Raw genomic sequence first — 26,013 nt, 5'->3', positions numbered from 1 at the left:
AGTCTGGGGAAGGTTACAGAAACATTTCTGCTGCTTTGAAGATCCCAATGAGCACAGTGGCCTCCATCATCCATAAGTGGAAGAAGTTCGAAACCACCAGGACTTTTCCTAGAGCTGGCCGGCCATCTAAATTGAGTGATCGGGGGAGAAGGGCCTTAGTCAGGGAAGTGACCAAGAACCTGATGGTCACTCTGTCAGAGCTCCAGAGGTCCTCTGTGAAGAGAGGAGAACCTTCCAGAAGGACAACCATCTCTGCAGCAATCCACCAATCAGGTCTGTATGGTAGAGTGGCCAGACAGAAGCCACTCCTTAGTAAAAGGCACATGGCAGCCCGCCTGGAGTTTGCCAAAAGTCACCTGAAGGACTCTCAGACCATGAGAAAGAAAATTCTCTGGTTTGATGAGACAAAGATTGAACTCTTTAGTGTGAATGCCAGGCGTCACGTTTGGAGGAAACCAGGCACCGCTCATCACCAGGCCAATACCATCCCTACAGTGAAGCATGGTGGTGGCAGCATCATGCTGTGGGGATGTTTTTCAGTGGCAGGGACTGGGAGACTAGTCAGGATAAAGGGAAAGATGACTGCAGCAATGTACAGAGACATCCTGGATAAAAACCTGCTCCAGAGCGCTCTTGACCTCAGACTGGGGTGACGGTTCATCTTTCAGCAGGACAATGACCCTAAGCACACAGCCAAGATATCAAAGGAGTTCCTTGAGTGGCCCAGCCAGAGCCCAGACTTGAATCTGATTGAACATCTCTGGAGAGATCTTAAAATGGCTGTGCACCGACGCTTCCCATCCAACCTGATGGAGCTTGAGAGGTGCTGCAAAGAGGAATGGGCGAAACTGGCCAAGGATAGGTGTGCCAAGCTTGTGGCATCATATTCAAAAAGACTTGAGGCTGTAATTGCTGCCAAAGGTGCATCGGCAAAGTATTGAGCAAAGGCTGTGAATACTTATGGACATGGGATTTCTCAGTTTTTTTATTTTTAATAAATTTGCAAAAACCTCAAGTAAACTTTTTTTACGTTGTCATTATGGGGTGTTGTGTGTAGAATTCTGAGGAAAAAAATGAATTTAATCCATTTTGGAATAAGGCTGTAACATAACAAAATGTGGAAAAAGTGATGCGCTGTGAATACTTTCTGGATGCACTGTATCTATCGGTGTTTTCCTGTCTACTGTACTAAATTTAATCTGTTGCTCTACAGTGCCCATTAATAGTAAATCAACAATTTGAAGTTTTCACATTGTATCCTCATAACATTGAATCGCAGTGGATTTAATGTGATTTTTAGTCACTGATGAACAGAAAATGATTATTTAATACCAAAATAAAAACTGATACATTACTCATATATTTATTGATTGCTTAAGTATTCTCCCCTTCAAGTCAGTATTTAGACCAGGGGTGTCGAATTCTGGGCCTGGTGGGCCACAGTGGCTGCAGGTTTTCATTCTAACCCTTTTCCTTGACCAGTTTTCACTGCTAATTAACTCCTTTTCCCTTCATTTTAATAGCCCTGTTTTTTTAGAATTCAGTCCTCTGAATTGATTCCTTTCTTCATTAAATGACAGCCAAACAGAAATGAGATCTGAAACGAGCCAGGAGATGACCAGCTAAACTGGGATTTCAAACTCCAACCTATCTCTTAAAGAGAAGCAGATTCTTGTTATTTAATTCCATGGCTTGTTGCTGTTCTCATTCTGCCACAGCAGACATTTCCAAATATATTGATTTTTCTGTTTTTTCTAAGAACACCGTCAAGATGTTTTGGAGACCTAAGAGATCAACCTTACTGAGACCTTCAGCTTTCTTTATTTTCAGATATTGTGTGATGGGCACAGGTGCTGGTCATGTGTTTTGTGTCTCATTGTTGTTTGGCTGCTAATTAAGGAAAAAGAGACAAAGGGTCTGAGTCAAGTCAATTAAAACTAAACAAGAAAAAGTAAATTAGCTGCAAAAAAATGGTCCCTAATGAAGCTGACAGTTAAAACGAAAACCTGCAGCCACTGTGGCCCTCCAGGACCGGAGTTTGACACCCGATTTAGACGATACCTCTTTGGCAGCCACGCCGGCCTTGATTCTGTGTGCACAGATCTCTCTCTGTCTGTTTTTTTTTCTATTTATCGATCGCTGACCTGAATGACCCCAAGTGGTGAGTCCACTACGTTGCACCTCACCCCCCCTCCCCTTTCAAAGCTTGCTCACGAGCTCCAGCTATAAAGGTGCTGGTCATAAAATTAGAATATCATGACAAAGTTGATTTATTTCAGTAATTCCATTCAAAAAGTGAAACTTGTATATTAGATTCATTCATTACACACAGACTGATGTATTTCAAATGTTTATTTCTTTTAATGTTGATGATTATAACTGACAACTAATGAAAATCCCAAATTCAGTATCTCGGAAAATTAGAATATTGTGAAAAGGTTCAATATTGAAGACACCTGGTGCCACACTCTAATCAGCTAATTAACTCAAAACACCTGCAAAAGCCTTTAAATGGTCTCTCAGTCGAGTTCTGTAGGCTACACAATCATGGGGAAGACTGCTGACTTGACAGTTGTCCAAAAGACGACCATTGACACCTTGCACAAGGAGGGCAAGACACAAAAGGTCATTGCTAAAGAGGCTGGCTGTTCACAGAGCTCTGTGTCCAAGCACATTAATAGAGAGGCGAAGGGAAGGACAAGATGTGGTAGAAAAAAGTGGACAAGCAATAGGGATAACCACACCCTGGAGAGGATTGTGAAACAAAACCCATTCAAAAATGTGGGAGAGATTCACAAAGAGTGGACTGCAGCTGGAGTCAGTGCTTCAAGAACCACCACACACAGACGTATGCGAGACATGGGTTTCAGCTGTCGCATTCCTTGTGTCAAGCCACTCTTGAACAAGAGACAGCATCAGAAGCGTCTCGCCTTTGGACTGCTGCTGAGTGGTCCAAAGTTATGTTCTCTGATGAAAGTAAATTTTGCATTTCCTTTGGAAATCAAGGTCCCAGAGTCTGGAGGAAGAGAGGAGAGGCACAGAATCCACGTTGCGTGAGATCCAGTGTAAAGTTTCCACAGTCAGTGATGGTTTGGGGTGCCATGTCATCTGCTGGTGTTGGTCCATTGTGTTTTCTGAGGTCCAAGGTCAACACAGCAGTCTACCAGGAAGTTTTAGAGCACTTCGTGCTTCCTGCTGCTGACGAACTTTATGGAGATGCAGATTTCATTTTCCAACAGGACCGGGCACCTGCACACAGTGCCAAAGCTACCAGTACCTGGTTTAAGGACCATGGTATCCCTGTTCTTGATTGGCCAGCAAACTCGCCTGACCTTAACCCCATAGAAAATCTATGGGGTATTGTGAAGAGGAAGATGCAATACGCCAGACCCAACAATTCAGAAGAGCTGAAGGCCACTATCAGAGCAACATGGGCTCTCATAACACCTGAGCAGTGCCACAGACTGATCGACTCCATGCCACGCCGCATTGCTGCAGTAATCCAGGCCAAAGGAGCCCCAACTAAATATTGAGTGCTGTACATGCTCATACTTTTCATGTTCATACCTTTCAGTTGGCCAACATTTCTAAAAATCTTTTTTTTTTGCATTGGTCTTAATTGATATTCTAATTTTCCGAGATACTGAATTTGGGACTTTCATTAGTTGTCAGTTATAATCATCAACATTAAAAGAAATAAACATTTGAAATACATCAGTCTGTGTGTAATGAATGAATCTAATAAACAAGTTTCACTTTTTGAATGGAATTACTGAAATAAATCAACTTTGTCATGATATTCTAATTTTATGATCAGCACCTGTAAGCCGCATGTGACTTCACACCACGTATATTCATTTTGTCTGTCTGTCGATTTTTCTCAGACACAATTTACTCTCTTGTGTCTTTTACTAAATAGAGTTTAAGTAGCTTCCTCTTAGTTTTCATGTTAACCTTTACGTTGCTTAAACAATGTGTTTCTATTAGAGGAATGTATATTACTCAAGGCTATGAAATGGTTCGTTTGTTTCTGTTTCTCTCCTTCCTCAGCCAACAACGTGTGCTTCTACGGCGAGTGCTCGTACTACTGCTCCACCGAGCACGCCATTTGTGGCCGTCCCCACTTGCTGGAGGCGTCTCTTGCGGCGTTCCTGCCCGACCTGTCCATCGCTAAACGAAGGAGCTGGAGGAGTCCCTGGAGGCGATCGTACAACAAGCACAAGAAGGCCGAGTAAGTGGGATCCTGAGAGTGTCGCGTGTGGAGGCACATAACGACGTTGTCACAGCGCGCTTCGTTTTTCTTTGCTGTTTCTTGTCTCTGGCGTCAACAGTCTTCGCTCTCCCTGATTCACTCCTCTTTGAACCCCTCCGCACCTCAAGATGACACCCACTTCGCTCACTTACTCACTCTCTGCTTGTCTTTTGTCCGCCTTTTTTTAACGAGCTTCTAACTTTCTTTACGTCAGCACTGACCCTGAGCAAATCAGCGCATTGGCACCAAAGCCGCACGTCACCTGGGATTTAGGTTTAATTCTGAACACGCCGTTGCCCGTTCCTTCCCCGTGTTCGCGCAGGCATTCCGTTTTCCTCCCATATAGGACGGCACTGTTAGGTAAAGTGGAGTCTGTAAAATGGGGCTGAGAAGAGTGAATGCGATTTTTGTGTCTCTCCGGGTTGAAGTAGCGCCATCATACACCCGCTGACCGCGACATCCTCGTGGAAGAAAATATTCAAAGAAATCAGTGCGTGGATTAACATGTCAGCGACCAGTAGGAAAACCTCTTCACTGAGTATATGCGCATTCGTGTCATTAGTATTTCCAAATTCTCATCTTAAATTGTATTTCTAGTCATTGTTGACGTGCGCTGTGTAACTGGAGAAAGGTACAAGTGACACTGCGACGATAAGACGGCGTGTCATTGGCTGGGCACAGCGTTACTAGGGTTACTCATTACGTAAAATGTGACCTTGCTAAGGTGGACAGATCATTTCGTGGAAGTGTACGATGTGCATTTATTTAGTTACTTGATTTTATCTAAACGCATTAAAAAATCACAACTGAATAGTTGCAAAATTATTTTACAAGTCAGTGATGGGCTTTGACAGCAGCCATGCATGTGCACATCAAAAAAGGTTAACCAACTGAAGCTAAGCATGTTTGAGCCTTACCGGTATTTAGATGGAAGATCAACCAGGAAAGGTTGGATTTCTGCTGGAAGAAGTGTTGGTGAGTCCAGCAGGGGGTGCTTAGCCTGCGATTAGTATGTGAATCCCAATGCCTCAGTGCAGTGACGGGGACATCGTGCTGTGAAAACTGGTGCCATCCTTCAGATGAGATGTAGAGCCGAGGTCCTGACTTTCTGTGGGCATAAAAGACTCAAAAAGAGTAGGGTGTACCCCAGTGTTTTGGCTAAATTGCTCACCCAGGCCTCATCCATTCTGGCTCTCTAATTATTCCCTCTCTCTAAGTGTCTCTCTCATCCTTAATGTGTGGTGAGCGTACTGGCATGGGAATGGCTGCCATCGCATCATCCAGGTGAATGCTGCTCATTGGTGGTGGCTGAAGTGGCTCCCCATTGTCTATATAAATGCAACTGTCTAACTACAAGATCACTTTAACTGCTCGGATATTATAATCGGCATGGAAAGATGGAAAAAGTATCAATGGCAAACCTTTACAGAGGGACATTAGCACTGGCCTGTTTAGCAGAAGTGCTGCTTGAAATCACATTGACCAGTGAAACAACTGTAGAAGAAAATTCATCTCCTTACTAAGCTGTCTTTTTTATAGTATTACCCATTACATTTGTTTTTTTATGTTTTAAAATAAAAAAATGAATAATCTAAATAATCAAGCCAAAAAAATTGATGGTATGCTTTTTTTATTTTAGGTGGGAGACAAATCCAGATTATTGTGCAACTGTCAAAAATACGCCCCCTTACAACAAGGGCACAAGGCTTGTGGACCTGATTGACTTAACCATTTTGGACTTCCTCATGGGTATTTCATTATTCATTAGTTATTGTACTGCCTTTGATAGCACTCAGCATCATTCATATTTTCATTTCTTCATTCGTTTTTTTCAAATTCTATCTATCTATCTATCTGGAAATTTTTTGAACATCCCTCATGTCTATCTTTCCTGCCTACTATACTCAAACTAATATCTATCTTATACTGCCTACCATACAAAAATATCTATCTATCTATCTATCTATCTATCTATCTATCTATCTATCTATCTATCTATCTATCTATCTATCTATCTATCTATCTATCTATCTATCTATCTATCCTAAAAGTAGTGCCAATGCTTGTGTTGCACCATCTGTTGAATAGCAGAGACATACCAATTGGATGGACACAAAGACAATTGTTCTTTAATACACACACACACATATATAGTGTAAAGTATTTAAATATATATAGCCCTGCTTAACTTCTAAGTCAGTCTGAGTCTAAGTAATCAATCTAAACTTGAGGATTACCTTTTGCAACATACCACTTGGTACAGGATTCTCAAAGTGGTGCTAATGTCCATGATGTCCAAACTCTATTTATTTGTAGCAGTATATATATATATATATATATATATATATATATATATATATATATATATATATATATATATATATATATATATATATATAGTTGAAATAGTTTACTGTCAAATAAATGCAAAGAGTACACGACACGTGTTTCGCCCTCATTCTGGGCTCATCAGGTGTACACACTCCACTGCACTCCCTTTCGGGAATCGAACCTCGGATTGTGACACAGACTTCGAATGCCGTGAATGTAATTACCCCGATCTACATGCTGTCAAATAACGAACCACACGCCGTGGTGCAACGTTAGGGGCATCGCCTCTGGCGCTGACGTCCGAGGTTCGATTCCCGAAAGGGAGTGCAGTGGAGTGTGTACACCTGATGAGCCCAGAATGAGGGCGAAACACGTGTCGTGTACTCTTTGCATTTATTTGACAGTAAACTATTTCAACCATTCTATGATCTGCTCTTCACAAACTGAGGGCACCGTGGCGGATGTTAGCAGATTGCTGGCCAACCACAAAGCGTTACCTGGTAGGTAACCACCCACACTATCAGATTGTAACACAGACTTCGAATGCCGTGAATATATATATATATATATATATATATATATATATAGTGTCTGCGTGGGTTTCCTCCGGGCGCTCTGGTTTCCTCCCACAGTCCAAAGACATGCAGGTTAGGTGGATTGGCGATTCTAAATTGGCCCTAGTGTGTGCTTGGTGTGTGGGTGTGTTTGTGTGTGTCCTGCGGCGGGTTGGCACCCTGCCCAGGATTGTTCCTGCCTTGTGCCCTGTGTTGGCTGGGATTGGCTCCAGCAGACCCCCGTGACCCTGTGTTCGTATTCAGCGGGTTGGAAAATGGATGGATGGATGGATATATATATATATATATATAACTGTTATTATAACATAAAGCCGATTAATTATAGTACATTGAGGAGAAAAGAGAGAAAGTAAGCCTTAACCTACTGAATAACACGTCATTCCTTCTGTTATACAGACATTACATGGGACGGGTTTTCCTGATCTTCTGTAGCAATGCTTTTGCCCCCACCTAAGTCAAAAGGCTTGTTGAATTTCTCCTGGGCATTCAGTTATCTGTCTGTTCATACACTTAACCTAAACCTGTTGTGCATGGCAGACAGATATCCATTTATTAATTCAGTAACTATTAAGCTTATAATTACTGATATCTGTGGGCTGCCTTTCATAAGTTGCATAATTAATAAAGGATATCATTCACATACCAGAATCCATATCTCAGAAAGCATAGCAGGTTACATTTCTCCATACGAAGAGACCAAGCATGAGCATGAAAGCACTTGGAAGGTTACAGTTTATCCCGCTGTTTGGTGGGCCTCAGCTTCCGGATGCTCCTGCCTGGGGTCCAGCTGCCACGGAAATTGAACAGATTGGTGGACCCCCTCCATTCCTGAAGCACCCCAGTGCTCCTTTGTAGTAGAGTTCACACATTTTAATTTGTTTTATTCTTAGTTAACAATATAATTCATACATTTAATTTTATTTGCTCGCCCATAGCTCTCCAATGCTTTATTCTAATTTACTTTACATCACATTAATATTTACTGACCTGGCTTTTATGAACTGTCTTAAGAACCTATAAGACTTCAAAAATATTTGAAATGTGTTTGCATGCAATGCCCTGCAATGGACTGGCACCTGTTCAGGGCTGTTTTCCACTGTGTGCCCACTGCTGTTTGCTGGCATAAGGTCTGGACCCCTGTGATCCTGAGTCAAGTTTGAGAGGATGCAGTGTGTTTGTACATACAGTTCAAGTAGATACAGCACCTATTAAAGATGTTTACCCCTTTGAAGTTCTCACATGTTACTATTATATAACATTGAATGCCAGTGGATTTAATTTGACTTTTTTTGACACTGATTATCAGAACAAAAATTGTTTTTAATGTCAACAAGGAAACAGATCTCTGCAAAGTGGTCTGAATTTATTACAAATATAAAACACAAAATAACTTCTCGGCTACAGACAGGTGATCTCCATTGAACTAATTCTGTGATTTAGGCTGCACCAATAAGGATTTGGGTGTGCCACATTAAAGGGGGTGAACGCTCATGTGAGCAGTTATTTTCGACCTCTGGGTGGGTCGATGGTCAATTTTAACATAAAAAGTTTTTCACATACATCGGTATTCAAAAGCATTCAATTCTCTTGAATGTCTTCATATTTTTATGCATGCCCGAAGATTTGTAGACATATTTCTCCATTCAGTATTTTTAATGTGAACTCTTATGCAGTAACAATACATTTCCAAAGTCAAAATAAACCATAGGTTCAAGGCAGACTGAACTGATGTGTACAAACCTTTTTATTATGATGACTTTCAAGGGGACTGAATACTTTTGCCTGGAATGTAATTGAAAACAAAGTGGTAACTGCTGGCCTCTCATACTCAACTTCTCTTTCTTTGGGCTCAGGTAACTTAGACCGACATCATTATGAGACGTTTGAACGATTTGGAAATGAAACATTTCTTATCCATTTGGATAATGGCAGAGGGTGAGTGAGGAACATCTTCACATGTGTGTATAGATAATAATATGCACCTCTTTATTGTAAATTGTGTACTTTGAAATCAAGAAATATTATGGTAACAACTGTGCCATCTTTTCCATTGGTGAGAATCTAATACTGATTTCTTGATTCTTCAGGTTTGGTCGGCACTCCCATGATGAGCTTTCCATATTGGCTCCGCTACGGCAATGCTGCAGGTAATGATAATAATAATATATTTTAACTTATATGGCATCTGTTCCATGTTCAAGATCATCAGTCAGCCAACCTGCAGACCACTAAGAAATGCTGAAGTGGTCTCAAGCTCTTGATCTTTCTATTTCCATCATCGGCCAGACTAGTACTTGGATTGGAGACCATCTAGAAAAGCTTGGGTTGATGATGGAGGATGGGTTGGTGAGGCCAGCAGGGGGCGCTCACCTTGCGGTTGGTGTGTGGATCTCAATGCGTCAGTGCAGTGATGGGGACACTTTGCTGTAAATATGGTGCCAGTTTTTGGATGAAACGTAAAAACGAGATTCTCACTCTCTGTGGTCATTAAAGATCCTTGGGCGTCTTTCAAAAAGAGTACGGTGTATTCTGATGTTCAGGCTAAATTGCCCTCCAATGGCCTAGTCATTCTAACCCCTTAATCATCCTCTGTATCGAACTGTCTAATTATCTCTGTCACCCATTCATCAGCTAATGTTAGGTAAGCACACTGACACATCAGTGGTTGCTGTTGCATTACCAGGATGGATTTTGTACACTTGTGTGGTCCAGGTGCCGCCCCACTGTCTACGTAAAGCACTTTGAGTAGGTTATAACAATGTTAAATAATGTAATTTATTATTATTATTATTTTATGCGAAGACTCAGATGTTACTCTAGTTTAATGAGACAGAATTGCTGAAACATGCTCAACACTACTGTACCACTGATTTAGGTTCACTAAAAGCCGCAATTCTCGGCTTACAACTGCAATACACACTACTCTGGGCTCCTCGTAGAAAACCAGCGTCCTGCGTCACTTGAGTGCCCTCTACTGGTCGTCTTTACAACTGCTACTACATGAACACAGTTCAAGACAATTTAGTACCATTCGCTCTGAGACGCGGGATAAGGTGATATTAGCAGGTGGGTGGGATACGATGTCACATCCTTACCATATGAAGAGGGTATGACTTTGAATGTGCGAGGTCTTATTGAGTACTTAATTAGTATAGATTTACTTTTGTATTGTGACTGCTATTATTGTTTATTTGAATTGTTCGATATTTAATTGACTTGTAGGGTAATTATTTGACATATTTAACTGCTGGTCCTCTGAAGCTCAAACAAGGGAGTGGACCGTCACAAATCAAACATTGCTGCCATAGTTTATAAAGCTGATCGTTTGTGTCACAAGCTCTGTGGGTGCTAGTCATAGTGGTAGAAGCTCAGGAAATGCAGAGAACAATAAAGGAATAGGAGTATTGTGCGATTGTCTCTCTCCCTTTCTTGATAGATAGATTGATTGATTTTTGGTATAGTAAGCAGGATTGGATAGATAGATAGATAGATAGATAGATTTTTGGTATAGTAGGCAGGATTGCATAGATAGATTGATTGATTTTTGGTATAGTAGGCAGGATTGCATAGATAGATTGATTGATTGATTTTTGGTATACTAGGCAGGATTGCATAGATAGATTGATTGATTTTTGGTATAGTAGGCAGGATTGCATAGATTGATTGATTTTTGGTATAGTAGGCAGGATTGCATAGATAGATTGATTGATTTTTGGTATAGTAGGCAGGAAGAGAGATAGATAGATAGATTGATTTTTGGTATAGTAGGCAGGATTGCATGGATAGATAGATAGATAATATTGTTTGAGGGTGGGGTTTGTCTGTGCAGGAGGCATAGTGACACAGGGATTAGCACTGTTGCCTCACCGTGCAGGTCATACTTTTTGGCCACAATGATCATCCCAGCGTAGTTCTGTTTCTCCTTTCCCTATGATTTCACTTCATTATGCAGAATTCAGCAAAGTTCTCAAACATTTCCGTGATTTTGCCAAACTTGAGGCAAAGTGAATTCAGCAGGATTCACTCATCATTAGAGACTCAAAACGGGAAGGGTGCAGATCTTGTTAGCACCAGACAATGGCCATTCTGTAGAGCCCCCAGGAGATTCTCACCATTATAAGGTGTTATATAAAGCAAATACTGATTTATTATATGATGATGGATTGGCTCCTTCAGTAATAATGTTTTAAACACAGTATATTAATACTGTATATGACCTGATGGGCTATGAGATCAAGAATTCACCTTTGTTATGAGGTGCACCTAATGATATGTGTCTTCTACTTACTGTATGCCTTTAAGCTCAAAGTGAACTGCTGCTCGTCTTTCTTTCAGAATCAAGCGATCCACCTACCATCGCCTGCGTCTGCTGTCCCAGGAGGAGTACCGGCTGAGTGATGTGCTTCGTGAGTCCCTGTCCAGGGACCCCCTGACACCTGTGCTGTCAGAGCCCCATCTGTTAGCCCTAGACAGAAGACTGAAGATCATCTTGCAGATGATCAGCGGTTGTATGAAGGCTCATTCTCGGGGTGTTGTGTACGATGACCTGACACCACCGCGCAGGAGTGGACAATGACACGGCCCCGTGAAATCGGAGAGCTGAAATGTGGGCTGTAGGTCAAGCATCAGCTGTTGTGTGAATTAATTGAGATGCCTCAACAAATGGTTATTGTTGCAAACAAAGTGAGGGGTGGGTGCCATTGTAGAACTCATACATAAAAATGGTCAGATTTTCCTTTTCTAGAAATTTCAGCTGTTAACATCCATTGTTCTCCTGACAATCCAAATTCAAAAAGATAAATGTAGGACTTCTTTAAATTCAGTTGGGATGCAGCAGTTTCCAGCAGCTCTACCCATTAGGAGGGTGTTTGGATATGTAAGGAGGACAACTACATGCCAAAATAAGGTCAAGCTTTATTTTTCATTGGATGGACAGTTGACCCTTTTGGATGGACACTATTGCCATACCCATACTCCAAATACCAACTCAGCTGCTATCATTTTAGACTAACTGCGATCCATCTCTTACAGCTAATTCCAATCATCATCGTCAGCGATAACACGTCTCGATCAAGGTGCTATAACACACAATAAGCTGTTTAGGAAGAGCTTCACACCGGGACACACGCTGTTCCAAACTCCTTCTTTCTTCTAATGGATCTCTCATATCCGGTGGAGTGGCACAGTCCAAAGACTTGCTGTTGCGACAAGCCAAAAATCATCACAAGAGTGTTTGTAGTTCAGAAGTAATCCCCACCTTGTGTCCAAAGCTGCAGTAGACAGAGTCGTTCAATTACACTCTTAAAAGTGTCAGAGTGGTTCTGCAGAGCAATGCCATAGGGGAGCCATTTTTGATTCCCAAAAGACCCATCCACACGAAGGTTTCAGAAAGAACCATGTATTTATTTAGATTTGTAACAGGCTCCATACAGTAAATCACCATGAACAGATGGTAACAGATTGGTGAAATACCAGTGGGTCAAGGTATTAAAAGGAGTCTTGAGCCATACGATAACACAGGCTTCCTTAATCTGTTGGTTGTCCTGCTAGATAGCCTACCATACATGAAAGATTTCAGTTTTTTGTTTTTTAAATATAAGACTTTTTTCAAAGCATAAAGAACCAACTTCATAATAACCCATCCCAAAATTACTGTATATACTCACGTATAAGTCGGGTCTTGAAACCCAAAAAATCGATCATAAAATCAGACCCCCGACTTATACGCCCGTTCAAAAATACGACATCTACATTTCCTCCAATCTCGCACCTGTTTCTCAGATGCATTGCATTTTGTTGCAGCAGTGGAGTTACCAATTTCTTTCACCACTTCAACAACTTTTAATTTAAAACCAGGTTCATATTTTCTTCTGAATGACCGCTCCATCATAGATCCAGTCATATGAAAAAGTTTGGGAACCCCTCTTAACAATAAAGATAACAGTGGTATGTCTTTCATTTCTTAGGAACATCTGAGTGCTGCGGTGTTTTCCGAACAAAGATTTTTAGTGAGGCAGTATTTAGTTGTATGAAATTAAATCAAATGTGAAAAACTGGTTGTGCAAACATTTGGGTCCCCTTGTCATTTTGCTGATTTAAATGCCTGTCACTGCTCAATGCTGATTACTTGGTTGGATGAGCTCCTTAAGCCTTGAACTTCATAGACAGGTGTGTCCAATCATGAGCTATAAAGGTGTTTAAGGTGGTCAATTGCAAGTTGTGCTTCCCTTTGACTCTCCTCTGAAGAGTGACAGCATGGGATCCTCAAAGCAACTCTCCAAAGATCTGAAAACAAAGATTGTTCAGTCTCATGGTTTAGAGGAAGGCTACAAAAAGCTATCTCAGAGGTTTAAACTGTCAGTTTCAAGTGTAAGAAATGTCATCAGGAAATGGAAGGCCACAGGCACAGTTACTGTTAAACACAGCAGGTCTGGCAGGCCAAGAAAAATACAGGAGTGGCATATGAGCAGGATTGTGAGAATGGTTACAGACAACCCACAGATCACCTCCAAAGACCTGCAAGAACATCTTGTTGCAGGTGGTGTATCTGTACATCATTCTAGAATTCAGCGCAATTTGCACAAAGAACATCTGTATGGCAGGGTGATGAGAAAGAAGCCCTTTCTGCACTCACCCCACAAACAGAGTCGCTTGTTGTATGCCAATGCTCATTTAGACAAGCCAGATTAATTTTGGAACAAAGTGCTTTGGACTGATGAGACAAAAATGGAGTTATTTGGTCAGAACAAAAAGCGCTTTGCATGGCAGAAGAAGAACACCGCATTCCATGAAAAAGACCTGCTACCTACTGTCAAATTTGGTGGAGGTTCCATCATGCTGTGGGGCTGTGTGGCTAGTTCAGGGACTGTGGCCCTTGTTAAAGTCGAGGGTCAGATGAATTCAACCCAATATCAACAAACTCTTCAGGATAATGTTCAAGTATCAGTCACAAAGTTGAAGTTACGCAGGGGTTGGATATTCCAACAAGACAATGACCCAAAACACAGTTGGAAATCTACAAAGGCATTCATGCAGAGGGAGAAGTACAATGTTCTGGAATGGCCGTCACAGTCCCCTGACTTGAATATCATCAAAAATCTATGGGATGATTTGAAGCAGACTGTCCATGCTCAGCAGGTGTCAAATTTAACTGAACTGGAGAGATTTTGTATGGAAGAATAGTCAAAAATACCTCCATCCAGAATCCAGACACTCATCAAAGGCAATAGGAGGACAGCGTCTAGAGGCTGTTAGATTAGCAAAAGGAGGCTCAACTAAGTATTGATGTCATATCTCTGTTGCCCACATTTATGCACCTGTCTAATTTTGTTATGATGCATATTGCATATTTTCTGTTAATCCAATAAACTTAATGTCACTGCTGAAATACTACTGTTTCCATAAGGCATGTCGTATATTAAAAGGAAGTTGCTACTTTCAAAGCTCAGCCAATGAGAAACACAAATCCAAAGAATTAAGAGGGGTTCCCAAACTTTATCATGTGACTGTAAGGGATGCTCTTATGATAAAGGTGTATGAGGGTGTGAGATACAAAGAACACAAAACAGTGCAAACGTCACTTCGGAGTATTTCGGGTCATTACCGTATGGTCACGTAGGCACAATACATAGAAAGAAAATAAGGCCGTGTGCTCCGTGGTTTCTCTCTCAGGTGGACGTTAGCATATCCTAATCTCTTGGACCAATAGCGTGAGTTTTCCGCATTCGAATTATATAACCGACATTATAAAATACCAGAAATTATACGGTTTACCTGCAGGAGAACTTAAAACATGAGTATATACAGTAAATGGTTCTTTGTCAAGAAATAGTTCCATGAGGAACCACGCAACCCAGTAAAGAACCATAAAATGCCATTAAAGAACCAGCATTTTTAAGAGTGTACCTGAGAAACTGGACAGAAAATCAAAGGATGGATATTTGGTTAATGGTGCAGCGGGTAACACCCTGCTTCATCTGGTAATTTGTGTGCCCTCTTTGTTGACGTTGCACAATCTCTAGGTTGTCGTGTTGAAGTTTTTATTGTGTGTGCACATTATGCTTTATTTCTATTCTTATTAAAAATCAGGGACTGTTGATGATGCGGTAATTAGCTCTGTCTCTTGTGGAATGAGTGCCTCCTCTCTTGTGGCAGACCCACTTTTTTGGAGCCTTGAAGCTTAAACTGTTATGGGAGTCCCTTCACAATCAGTGACAAGGTCTGGGTAACGACTGTTATCTTCTTCGATGGGGTTGCTCCATGACAGACCACCACAATTTTTTTTAAAAAATGTAAGTATTGCAGGTCAGATTTTGATTAATATTGCTGTACTGAACTGCAGTATATTATTAATAGTATTTTCTAAAAAACCTTCTCATACATTGTGAATTTCCCATTGGGATTAATAAAGTATCTATCTATCTATCTATCTATCTATCTATCTATCTATCTATCTATCTATCTATCTATCTATCTATCTATCTATCTATCTATCTATCTATCATCTACAGTAGACACCTAAAATTTGTAAGGTATGTGGACTAAAGTGACTTCTGGGATTAGAGAACTTGAAGTGTCAGCATCATTAGTTTCATAGTAGATCTGCCCCTTGTACCCCGTGATTCTAAATTGAAGTTAGTGTATTTGACAATGTCAGTCAATTATTTAAAAAGCAATTTGTTGTTTTTTCTTCTTTGCCTTCCCTCCAAATCTGTGAGTTTGATTTTTTCCCTACATTTTCTGTATATTGTTTTTCATTGATTCTTCTTTTTTTTGTGTGTGTGTAATTACTGAAATTCTTTATATAGAAATTTTTTCTTTTTCTAAGTTTAGTTCCATCCAGAATTTGTGTATTACTTTTCGATACAGTTCTTGATCTTTGGTTTCGTTTAATAATCCACAGCCGATTACCATAAAGTTCTCAATTTATGTGTCTTGTTAGGCTCAGGTTGTCAAAGAAAAATTCATCTCATAGTGTTATTAAACTGATCAAAACATTTTCTGTTTGACTGCCCTGATCTGCTCTGGACTCCACAGAACTCCATACGCATTTCAGTAATAACCCTATGAACAAGTGGTCTCAATCTCCGGGTCTGGTGGGCTGCAGTGGCTGCAGGTTTTCATTCTAAACCTTTTCTTAATTGGTAACACAATTTTCTGTGCTAATTAACTCCTTTTTCTTTCATTTAATTGATTTGTTCCTCTGATTTGCTTCATGTCTTTCCTTAAATCGCACCCAAACAGAAATGAAATGTGAAGTGAGGGAGCCAACAGAAGATCAGCTAAGTCAGTGCCTCAAACTCCAACCAATTTCACTTCAACCAGTTGCTTAATGAGGTGCTGAGCCTTGTTGTTAATTAAACCCGTTCTTTAATTCCATGGCTTGTTGCTGCTCTCATTGTGTAATAGCAGACATTAATGAAATTGTTGATTTTCTCATTTCTAAGAGCACAGTTTGGGGACCTGAGAAGATCAACATTCATGAGACCGTCTTCTTTCATTATTTTCAGATATTATAAGATGGACACCAGTTGCTTTGGCTCATTTTGTATCTTATTATTGTTTGGCTGCTAATTAAGGAAAAAGAAACAACTAAGGGGCCTGAGTCTTCAAGAGCAAGTCAGTTAAAATTAACTCAAAAGAAGTTAATTAGCAGCAAAGAACATGTCACTAATTAAGAAAAGGGTTAGAATGAAAACCTGCAGTCACCCGGAGTTTGAGACCACTGATTTAAACTCTTTTGGATCATAAACACACCAACATAATGTACAGGTCAAAGTTCTACGCGCCATGACCATTGCTAGAAGATGTTCAAATGGCTTCACCTAGTGGACATTTTGTGTCATTACACTTTTGACTGAGATGAAAGGTGCTTATCTGACTGTTTATACTCTTCCATTACACGCTTTCAGTATTCTCCATTTCCTTCGAGTCTTCTTTTTATCATATTGAGACTACAGGTACCATTAAAGTCCCCTGTTTCCCTTGGTGGCAACTGACTATCATTTGCAGAATGTTTCAATATGAATTATTATGGAAAAAATGGTGTTGTAAGGGGTTTTATAATACAAAGATGGATACTTTGGGACATCATTCAGATAAAAACAAGTGCTATGGAAATGATCCTTCAGATTTTGGTTAAACCCATATCATAATAAGTTACTGTTAATCAGTACAGTGTCGGAGCCAGAGCCAATACCTGTAACACTGGATTCAAGGCAACTGCCATGTTTGGGCCCCAATCTGGAGCAAAGTATAATCACAAATACACTTTCACTCCATTTTACTGGGCCAGGCAGAGTCTTCATTCCACCTGACATGCATGTATTTTGTTTGCGGGGGCACATTTCATTCTAGTGACATGGAGGTCAGCACCCATCACAACATATGGGAGGACTCCGAGTCAAAGTCTGTGGATCACTGCATGCTATACGTATAACAAAGATATACTAGTTGGGTTAACTGACAGCTCCCTAGAGCTGCAATTAAAGGTGCGCGTGAGTATGAATTGAGAAAAACTGAAACGATCAGAGTTGGTCCTTCATTTTTTCCCCATCTTTGAGAGAAACATGTTTGGAAAAATTAAGTCAGACAATTTAAATTTAATTTCAAGCATTCCACTTGTTCTTATTTTTTCTAAAAAAATAATCTTTGAGATATATACAGTACTGTGCAAATGTTTTAGGCAGGTGTGAAAAAATGCTGTAAACAAAGAATGCTTTCAGAAATATAAATAACGATTGTTTATTGTTATCAATTTACAAAATGCAAAGTGAGCAAACAAATGAAAAATCTAAATCAAATCAATATTTGGTGTTCCTACCTTTTGCCTTCAAACCAGCATCAATTCTTGTAGGTACACTTGCACAAAGTCAGGGATTTTGTAGGATTCTAGTCAGGTGTCTGATCAACCAATTCTACCAAACAGGTGCTAATGATCATCAATGTCACACGTAGGTTGATACATAGTCATTAACTGAAACAGAAACAGCTTCAAACTGGGTGAGGAACAGTCAAACTCTGCTACCAAGGTGAGGTTGTGAAGACAGTTTCATGTCATGGCAGGATTGAGCACAGCAACAAGACACAAGGTAGTTCTACTGCATCAGCAAGGTCTCTCCCAGACAAAGATTTCAAAGCAGACTGGGGTTTCAAGATGTGCTGTTCAAGCTCTTCTGAAGAAGCACAAAGAAACGGGCAACGTTGAGGATCGTAGACGCAGTGGTCAGCCAAGGAAACTTAGTGCAGCAGATGAAAGACACATCAAGCTTATTACCCTTCAAAATCGGAAGATGTCCAGCAGTGCCATCAGCTCAGAACTGGCAGAAACCAGTGGGACCCAGGTACACCCATCTACTGTCCGGAGAAGTCTGGCCAGAAGTGATCTTCATGGAAGAGTTGCAGCCAAAAAGCCATACCTCCGACATGGAAACAAGGCCAAGTAACTCAAGTATGCATGAAAACAGGAACTGGGGTGCAGAAAAATGGCAGCAGGTGCTCTGGACTGATGAGTCAAAATTTGAAATATTTGGTTGTAGCAGAAGGCAATTAGTTCGTCGAAGGGCTGGAGAGCGGTACAATAATGAGTGTCTGCAGGCAACAGTGAAGCATGGTGGAGGTTCCTTGAACGTTTGGGTCTGCATTTCTGCAAATGGAGTTGGAGATTTGGTCAGGATTAATGGTGTTCTCAATGCTGGGAAATACAGGCAGATACTTATCCATCATGCAATACCATCAGGGAGGCGTATGATTGGCCCCAAATTTATTCTGCAGCAGGACAACGATCCCAAACATACAGCCAAAGTCATTAAGAACTATCTTCAGCGTAAAGAAGAACAAGAAGTCCTGGAAGTGATGGTATGGCCCCCACAGAGCCCTGACCTCAACATCATCGAGTGTGTCTGGGATTACATGAAGAGACAGAAGGATGTGAGGAAGCCGACATCCACAGAAGATCTGTGGTTAGTCCTCCAAGATGTTTGGAACAACCTACCAGCCGAGTTCCTTCAAAAACTGTGTGCAAGTGTACCTAGAAGAACTGATGCTGTTTTGAAGGCAAAGGGTGGTCACACCAAATATTGATTTGATTTTAGATTTCTCTTTTGTTCATTCACTGCATTTTGTTGATTGATGAAAATAAATGATTAACACTTCCATTTTTGAAAGCATTCTTTGTTTACAGCATTTTTTCACACCTGCCTAAAAATTTTGCACAGTACTGTATGAAAGTGACTATATAAGATAGATAGATACAATACAATACAATACAATACAGTTTATTTTTGTAAAGCCCAAAATCACACAGGAAGTGCCACAATGGGCTTTAACAGGCCCTGCCTCTTGACAGCCCCCCAGCCTTGACTCTCTAAGAAGACAAGAAAAACTCCCAAAAAAAACCTTGGAGGGAAAAATGGAAGAAACCTTGTCCTGTACCAGCACTAGCAGAACTGAGTGGACGTTGAAAGTCCTTATGTTTTTACTTTACCCCTTTCTATTGTTGTCTGACATTAGTTTATGGTGTTCTCAACACTTGAAGATTCTCACATGATAGATAGATAGATAGATAGATAGATAGATAGATAGATAGATAGATAGATAGATAGATAGATAGATAGATAGATAGATAGATAGATAGATAGATAGATAGATAGATAGATAGATAGATATTTTAGTATAGTAGGTAGGATAAGATAGATAGATAGTGTCACACACGCCCTCGAAGGAGACAGCTGAAGGGCTCTAGTAACTGCAGTTCTACCACCACTCCAGGGGGTGGCACTGTTTCCTAATACCTTTTTTTCCTCCTCCCTCAGTAGACCAGATAGACGGATCATTTTATTATTACACAAGGGGGCTCTGCCCCCTGCTCGCTTCGTAATAGTGGACTCATTACAGAATGCGTTGTCAGCTAATTGGCGGAATTGTTTATCGTCCGTCTGTCGTTCCTTTCTTTGCCGTTTATCTATTCACTCTGCTGTTTGAGAGGCGCGTTGTAGGCGCCTACGTTCATTAATTGTATTCAGGCAGGCTCGCTTCTGTATGGATCTCCATCAGTTGTGGTCGTTCGTTTTGAACCCGTGCCTGCTTTGCTTCTGCAGTTTCAGACACACGTTGTAGGCGTCTATGTACATTGTATTTGTCCATGCGGGCTCGTTTTTGTAGCTCCGTTAGTCGAGCTGTTTGGTTTTGGAGCCGAGACAGTTTTGCTTCCGTGGTTTCAGACGTGCGTTGTAGGCGCCTACGTCTATTGTTTTTATCCATGCGGGCTCTCATCTTTGTGGACCTGTGGGGCCTCTGTAGGTGTGTTAGAAGCGCGTGGACCATGCTGTGTAGTGTGGCCGTTTAGTTCAGAAGCGCGTTGTAGGCGCATGCGCCTTTCGTACTTTCACGCGCCTTCTGTACTATCTTTGTGGACCTGTGGGGCCTCCTTAGCCTCTTCCGTTTGACTCTGGGGTGCAGCGCGGAATCCTCTTTTTTGTGCGGCTGTGTCGTTACCTATGGGCGCGTTGCCTCATTTCTTATTTACGTTAGTTGAGCTCCTTCGTTTTTGAGCTGTGACTCCTTCGTTCTCGGTGGATCAGACTTCGCTCGCTGTCGGCGCCTGCGCACTATGTCTCCTGCGTCCATGGGCATGCCATGTACCTGCGTCCATATCCAGTTTACCATTCTCGGTTAGTAATATGGATTTTTCCTGGAATAAAGGGTACGGCTCAGTTTTGAACCCCTATTGTCTTTCTTTCTTGGCTTTTCTTGTGTATTTACTAAAGGAAAATGCATGAGTGTCTAGCAGTGCTTGGCACTACACTGAAACACAACAATCCCATATATGACATGTAAAATAATGTCTAATTGTTGTTGTCATGTTTTAATGTTGCTTTATGAATATTATATTCCCTGTAAAGTAAAATTACCCCCAGTGAGTTTTACCCTTCCTCACTCCTTCTTTACAAAGATCTGTTGTGGCCTCAAAATGAGTTGTTAAGTAAGAATTTGAAATAAGTCAGGACATCTGGCACCTGTCAAGGTCTGACGATCAAGGAATGATCTTCTTACGAAGAGAAGCTACTGACAAATCTGCAGACATCATGTCGAAAGAGAACTGACAGATAAACACGAGGGGAGATAAGTATGTATAAAGCTCTACTGACCATGTTTATCCATATTACTAACCGAGAATGCTAAACCGGATGATGGACGCAGGCACATCCGGCCATGGGCCGTAGCTGCAAAAAGACGTACTGCGCCGGCGCAACAAAGAGTCCGCGAGAGTCGGCTGAGGACCCGAGAAAGGCGGATGAGGGTCCGCGAGAGACGCAGGAGCAAAAAGAGTCCGACAAGAGCACAGAAAACAGGAGTGAGCACATACAGAAAGGAGTCACAAAAATGAGGCTCAACAAGCACCAAAATAAGGAAAAGGCACATAAAAGAGTACTCAAAGGAGGGGAAAGCACGAAACACATTGCACACGAAACTAAACACACCAAAAAAAAAGAACAGACGAGCGCACAATAGCAAGGCACGACCATACCCCCGCCACCCTACAGGCACGGGACGGGACGGGACGGGACACACACCAAGAGGGGGATTCAACAAGCCCATGGAAGACCAAAAAAAAGAACACAAAACCACCCCACAAACCCTACAAGCAAGGGACGGGACACACACAAAGAGGGGGATTCAAACAAGACACAGGAACACAAAAAGAAACAAAACGCTCGCGCAACAACGATCCCCCACACACATCCATAAGAAGTGACACCCAAAGCCACATATTCGAAAGTGAACGTCAGCACCTTCACACTAGGCAGCATAGGTGTCGGCATAGGTGTCAGCATAGGTGTGTGTCCTTTCAATAAAGCACTATTAACCGTTCAACTGCAGAGAAGGATACATATTAACAGTGAGTGCGATCCGCCTTATTACTTATCCATATTTCGCATGCTGAGAAAGAAACAAGTCATGAATACACGCTCACGGGTACAAAACGATTCGGAAAGGATAACGGGAACAAACACACGTACACGAAAGAAACAAGAAAATAGACGACGGCGCATAAAACGCGCTTCTGAAACACCGGGAGAGAAAATGTCTCGGATCGAAAAAAGGAAAGCACAAGTGACACCGTTACAGAGACGTGCCCAAATGGACAGACACAATGAACGTAGACGCATTCAGCGCGCGTGTCAAAATGCTGCATCGAAAGAAGCACGATTACAAACCGAAAGAGCTCGCGTGTCAGACATACAAAAAAGAGAGCGAAGATATGCAGGTGAGTTGTGTTTTATCTTATTTGGTATGACCACAGAATTGTTTTGACAATTGTCTGTGACACAGAAGAAGATACTGTATATTCATAGGTATAAAGAACGAATTGCACAAACTATGCTTTCCTCTTTAAATGAATTACAATCTGATGCTTTTCACCAAATTATTCATGCCACGGAGGGCAACAGCCCTATACCCAAATGCTTCTTTCTTGACGGCCCTGGAGGAAGCGGAAAAACATACCTTTATGAAACACTTATACATTTCTTTGCTGCAAGACAACAGATGATTATCGCATCTGCTACAACCGGAGTGGCAGCAAATCTGTTAATAAATGGTCGTACATGTCACTCAATATTCAAAATAACGGTCCCAATCACAGAGACATCAGTATCCACTATGAACATTCACAGTAGCAATGCCCGAGACATCCGTCTTGCAAAACTGATAATTATTGATGAATGTACAATGGCATCCAGTCACTTACTCAACACCATTGATAAACTTCTACAAACGTTGATAAATAATAATATTCCCTTTGGAGGAAAAGTTCTTTTATTAGGAGGAGATTTTAGACAATGCTTAGCTATTGTTCCACATGCCATGCGCTCAGCTATTGTTCAGTCCACCTTAAAATACGCAGACAATTGGCATTGCTTTAAAACAATACAGTTGGTACAAAACATGCGATGTCCAGATCCAGAATATAACAGTTGGCTAATACAACTGGGAAATGGTACACTCACAAATACAGATGGACTTCACCCAGATATTATTTCCATTCCACAATCCTTTATCTCAGACGACTTAGTAAAAGAGATATTTGGAACAGCAATCACATTAGACCAAATACCCCTGTTAACACAACGCACTATATTATGTCCAAAAAATATTAATGTTAATCACATTAATAACCAAGTCATTTCATTACTTCCTGGAGAGACACAGATCTTTCTAAGCTCAGACAAAGTTGACTCTGATGACGACAATGAACATATAAATTTCCCCTTAGAATATTTGAACACTATTAACCCAGCCGGATTACCACAACACGACCTTGCCCTTAAAAACGGAACAATAATCATGCTATTAAGAAACCTTAACACAAAACAGGGTTTATGCAATGGCACACGGTTGGTCGTCAACACCATGACACGCAATGTTATTCAAGCAACAGTTCTTACAGGATCACATGCTAACAATACTGTTCTCATTCCTAGAATTGACCTTACAAGTTCTGAGCTAGAATTACCTTTTACATTGAAACGTCGACAGTTCCCCATTAAACCTGCATTTGCCATGACCATCAACAAATCACAAGGACAAACCATGGACAAGGTTGGCATCTACCTCTCTGAACCCGTTTTTGGACATGGACAACTTTATGTTGCCTTCTCACGTGTTCACCGTTCATCTGACGTTAAAGTTAAAATTATAAATAATCCATGCCAAGGAAGACTCATTCAAGGAGAAGACACCATCTTTACTACTAATGTTGTATACAAAGAAATATTCCAATAAAACATTAATATATGACAAACACTCTATTTGTTATTTCTATTGTCATCATCCAAAGCTGCACACTATTCTATATCTAATTCATACATCTGACTCTTTCTCATGTCCCAACGCCAGGGGTTGGCGAGCGAAGCGAGCAGGGGGCGAAGCCCCCTAGTAAGGTTTAGAAAAAGAGGAAAAATGAGCTTGAGTAAACGTATGAAACAGAATGTCCAAGTCACGTTTTAATTAAAATAAAGTAAAGGAACTTGTAAGACCGTTATATAATGGAAGAAAATATCTCTTATGGAGTAAATGGACAAGATGTAATAGACAGGAAAGAATGAGAAGTAATAAATGTGGTAAAGGACGCAATTTGGTAATCAGCAAGTGTCTTATGTAAAAAAGTACACCATCAGAGGAGTCTACAGAGAACAGAAGGTTAAGTTAGGAGATTCTGCCATTAAAGAACCATAAAAGTACAACTGGCAAGAAAGGAAGTGCAAGTGGATCCTTCAAATATAAATGAAGTAAAGAAATAATGGTTCTATTCAATAAGGGCGCGCACAAAAAGGCGAGCTTCAAAAGGGCGACCTCAATTGGGCACAGCGAATAAAGGCAAACGCAAAAAAATTACTACAGAAAATTTATTAGATAAAGGCAATGACTGAACATATAAAATGGCGAAAGCAAGAATATTAAAACATTCGCTCAATTGAGGTCGCCCTTTTGAAGCTCGCCTTTTTGTGCGCGCCCTTATTGAAGGATACCGAATGGGGATAACCAGTGACCTTTCATCTGCTAATTTTACCAGCAAAAGAAAAGAATGATAAACTTACTTAAAAGTGAATACTTTTTTTCCCTCTCTTTTATAAAAAAAATATTTTCCGTCATGTCCGCCTTGACCACGCCCCTCTACACCTCTCGTCCAATCGTTACTCCTACTGCACACATCCTCTCTCCGCCCCGCCCCGTGTCACTCTCAGTCCCGCTAACTCGCCCTTCAATGCGGTTGGTTAGAATGGCGAGGCAGAAAAGCAAATTATCGTTTCAAGAACATCGAATATTAAATCGCGATAGAAAAAGAGCAGCAACAGCTGAAAATGAACGTCAAAAAAAAGAAAACAAACAAAAAAGAGCTGCATATAATAAAAATCAAGAACAAAGAGAATCGTCCAATAAATGAGAAAAAGAAAATTATCCCGAACATTATGCAAACAGAAATGCAAAAAAGCAACGTTTATAGAATGTACGTTAAAAGATAAAGTAATTCATAATATTGTTTTTGACGAGGCGTTAATGTAATTTTTTATTTACTTTTTATTACGTTTTACTTTTTTACTTCAACGTTTTTGACTTTTTACGACATTTTAGTATTCATTGCTATTTAAAATAGACAGTTGTAGTGTAATAATCAAGTAACTGATCTTCTATCTATAATAGCTAAGGACCAAACCGTCTTCCTCCAGCACCCTGCATACTCTTCTATACACCACCACTTTAAATACAATGGCTTTCTCTAACGGAGGGACACCCCGACACCCTTCGAGCGGTTCAGCCGAGACATAACGGCGCATAGTGCTGCCCCCTGGGGCCAGTGAGTGCACCAAGCAGGGGTGGAGCCCCTTAGTTTTTTTTTAATAAAACAAATAAATTCTGTCTGTTTTCATTAATGATATATTTGTCTATTTTTTTAAAGAATCGAAAGGAACAAATTACAGAAAGTCAGACTCTTAATCTGCCAGTGCTTTAGTGCATCTTCTAACACAGCGTTTCCCAACCTTAAAGTATTTGCGACCCGAGTTTTCATAACAGTTTTAATCGCGCCCCCCTAACGTTTTTTTGAAACCCTAATAAAATGTATTCCTATATTTTTTGCTGCTGATACACCGCTACAAGTTTAAAATTTCCCTACGAATAGCGAAATTACGCCACATATGGCAACATTCACGCCCCATTTTTTGTTACTTCGCGTCCCCCTTGGGGGTGGGGGGCGCACCCCACAGATTGAGAACCGCTGTTCTAACAGCTCACCAAGGTTATCGTTTCTGTGTCCTCTGATTTAACTTATTGCATTTTTCATTAGCCAATCCG

At 40.8% G+C, this 26,013-nt stretch overlaps 1 protein-coding gene across 1 annotated transcript in view; it reads left to right on the top strand.

Annotated features, from left to right (window-relative positions):
• LOC114662986 (extracellular serine/threonine protein kinase FAM20C-like) overlaps nucleotides 1–16,155 on the top strand; it is a 39,741-nt gene extending 23,586 nt beyond the window's left edge. The window contains exons 7-11 of the mRNA XM_028816740.2: nucleotides 4,051–4,231; nucleotides 5,892–6,001; nucleotides 9,012–9,093; nucleotides 9,246–9,305; nucleotides 11,494–16,155. Of these exons, the coding sequence (XP_028672573.2) occupies nucleotides 4,051–4,231; nucleotides 5,892–6,001; nucleotides 9,012–9,093; nucleotides 9,246–9,305; nucleotides 11,494–11,734 (674 nt within the window). The 3' untranslated portion in view covers nucleotides 11,735–16,155. The remainder of the gene's footprint in view (nucleotides 1–4,050; nucleotides 4,232–5,891; nucleotides 6,002–9,011; nucleotides 9,094–9,245; nucleotides 9,306–11,493) is intronic.
• Nucleotides 16,156–26,013: the final 9,858 nt, after the last annotated feature.

The sequence above is a fragment of the Erpetoichthys calabaricus genome, chromosome 12, assembly GCF_900747795.2.
Source record: "Erpetoichthys calabaricus chromosome 12, fErpCal1.3, whole genome shotgun sequence".
Taxonomy (NCBI): Eukaryota; Metazoa; Chordata; class Cladistia; order Polypteriformes; family Polypteridae; genus Erpetoichthys; species Erpetoichthys calabaricus.
The sequence above is the reverse complement of the archived record's forward strand: the minus strand, read 5'-3'. Positions and strand labels throughout refer to the sequence as shown.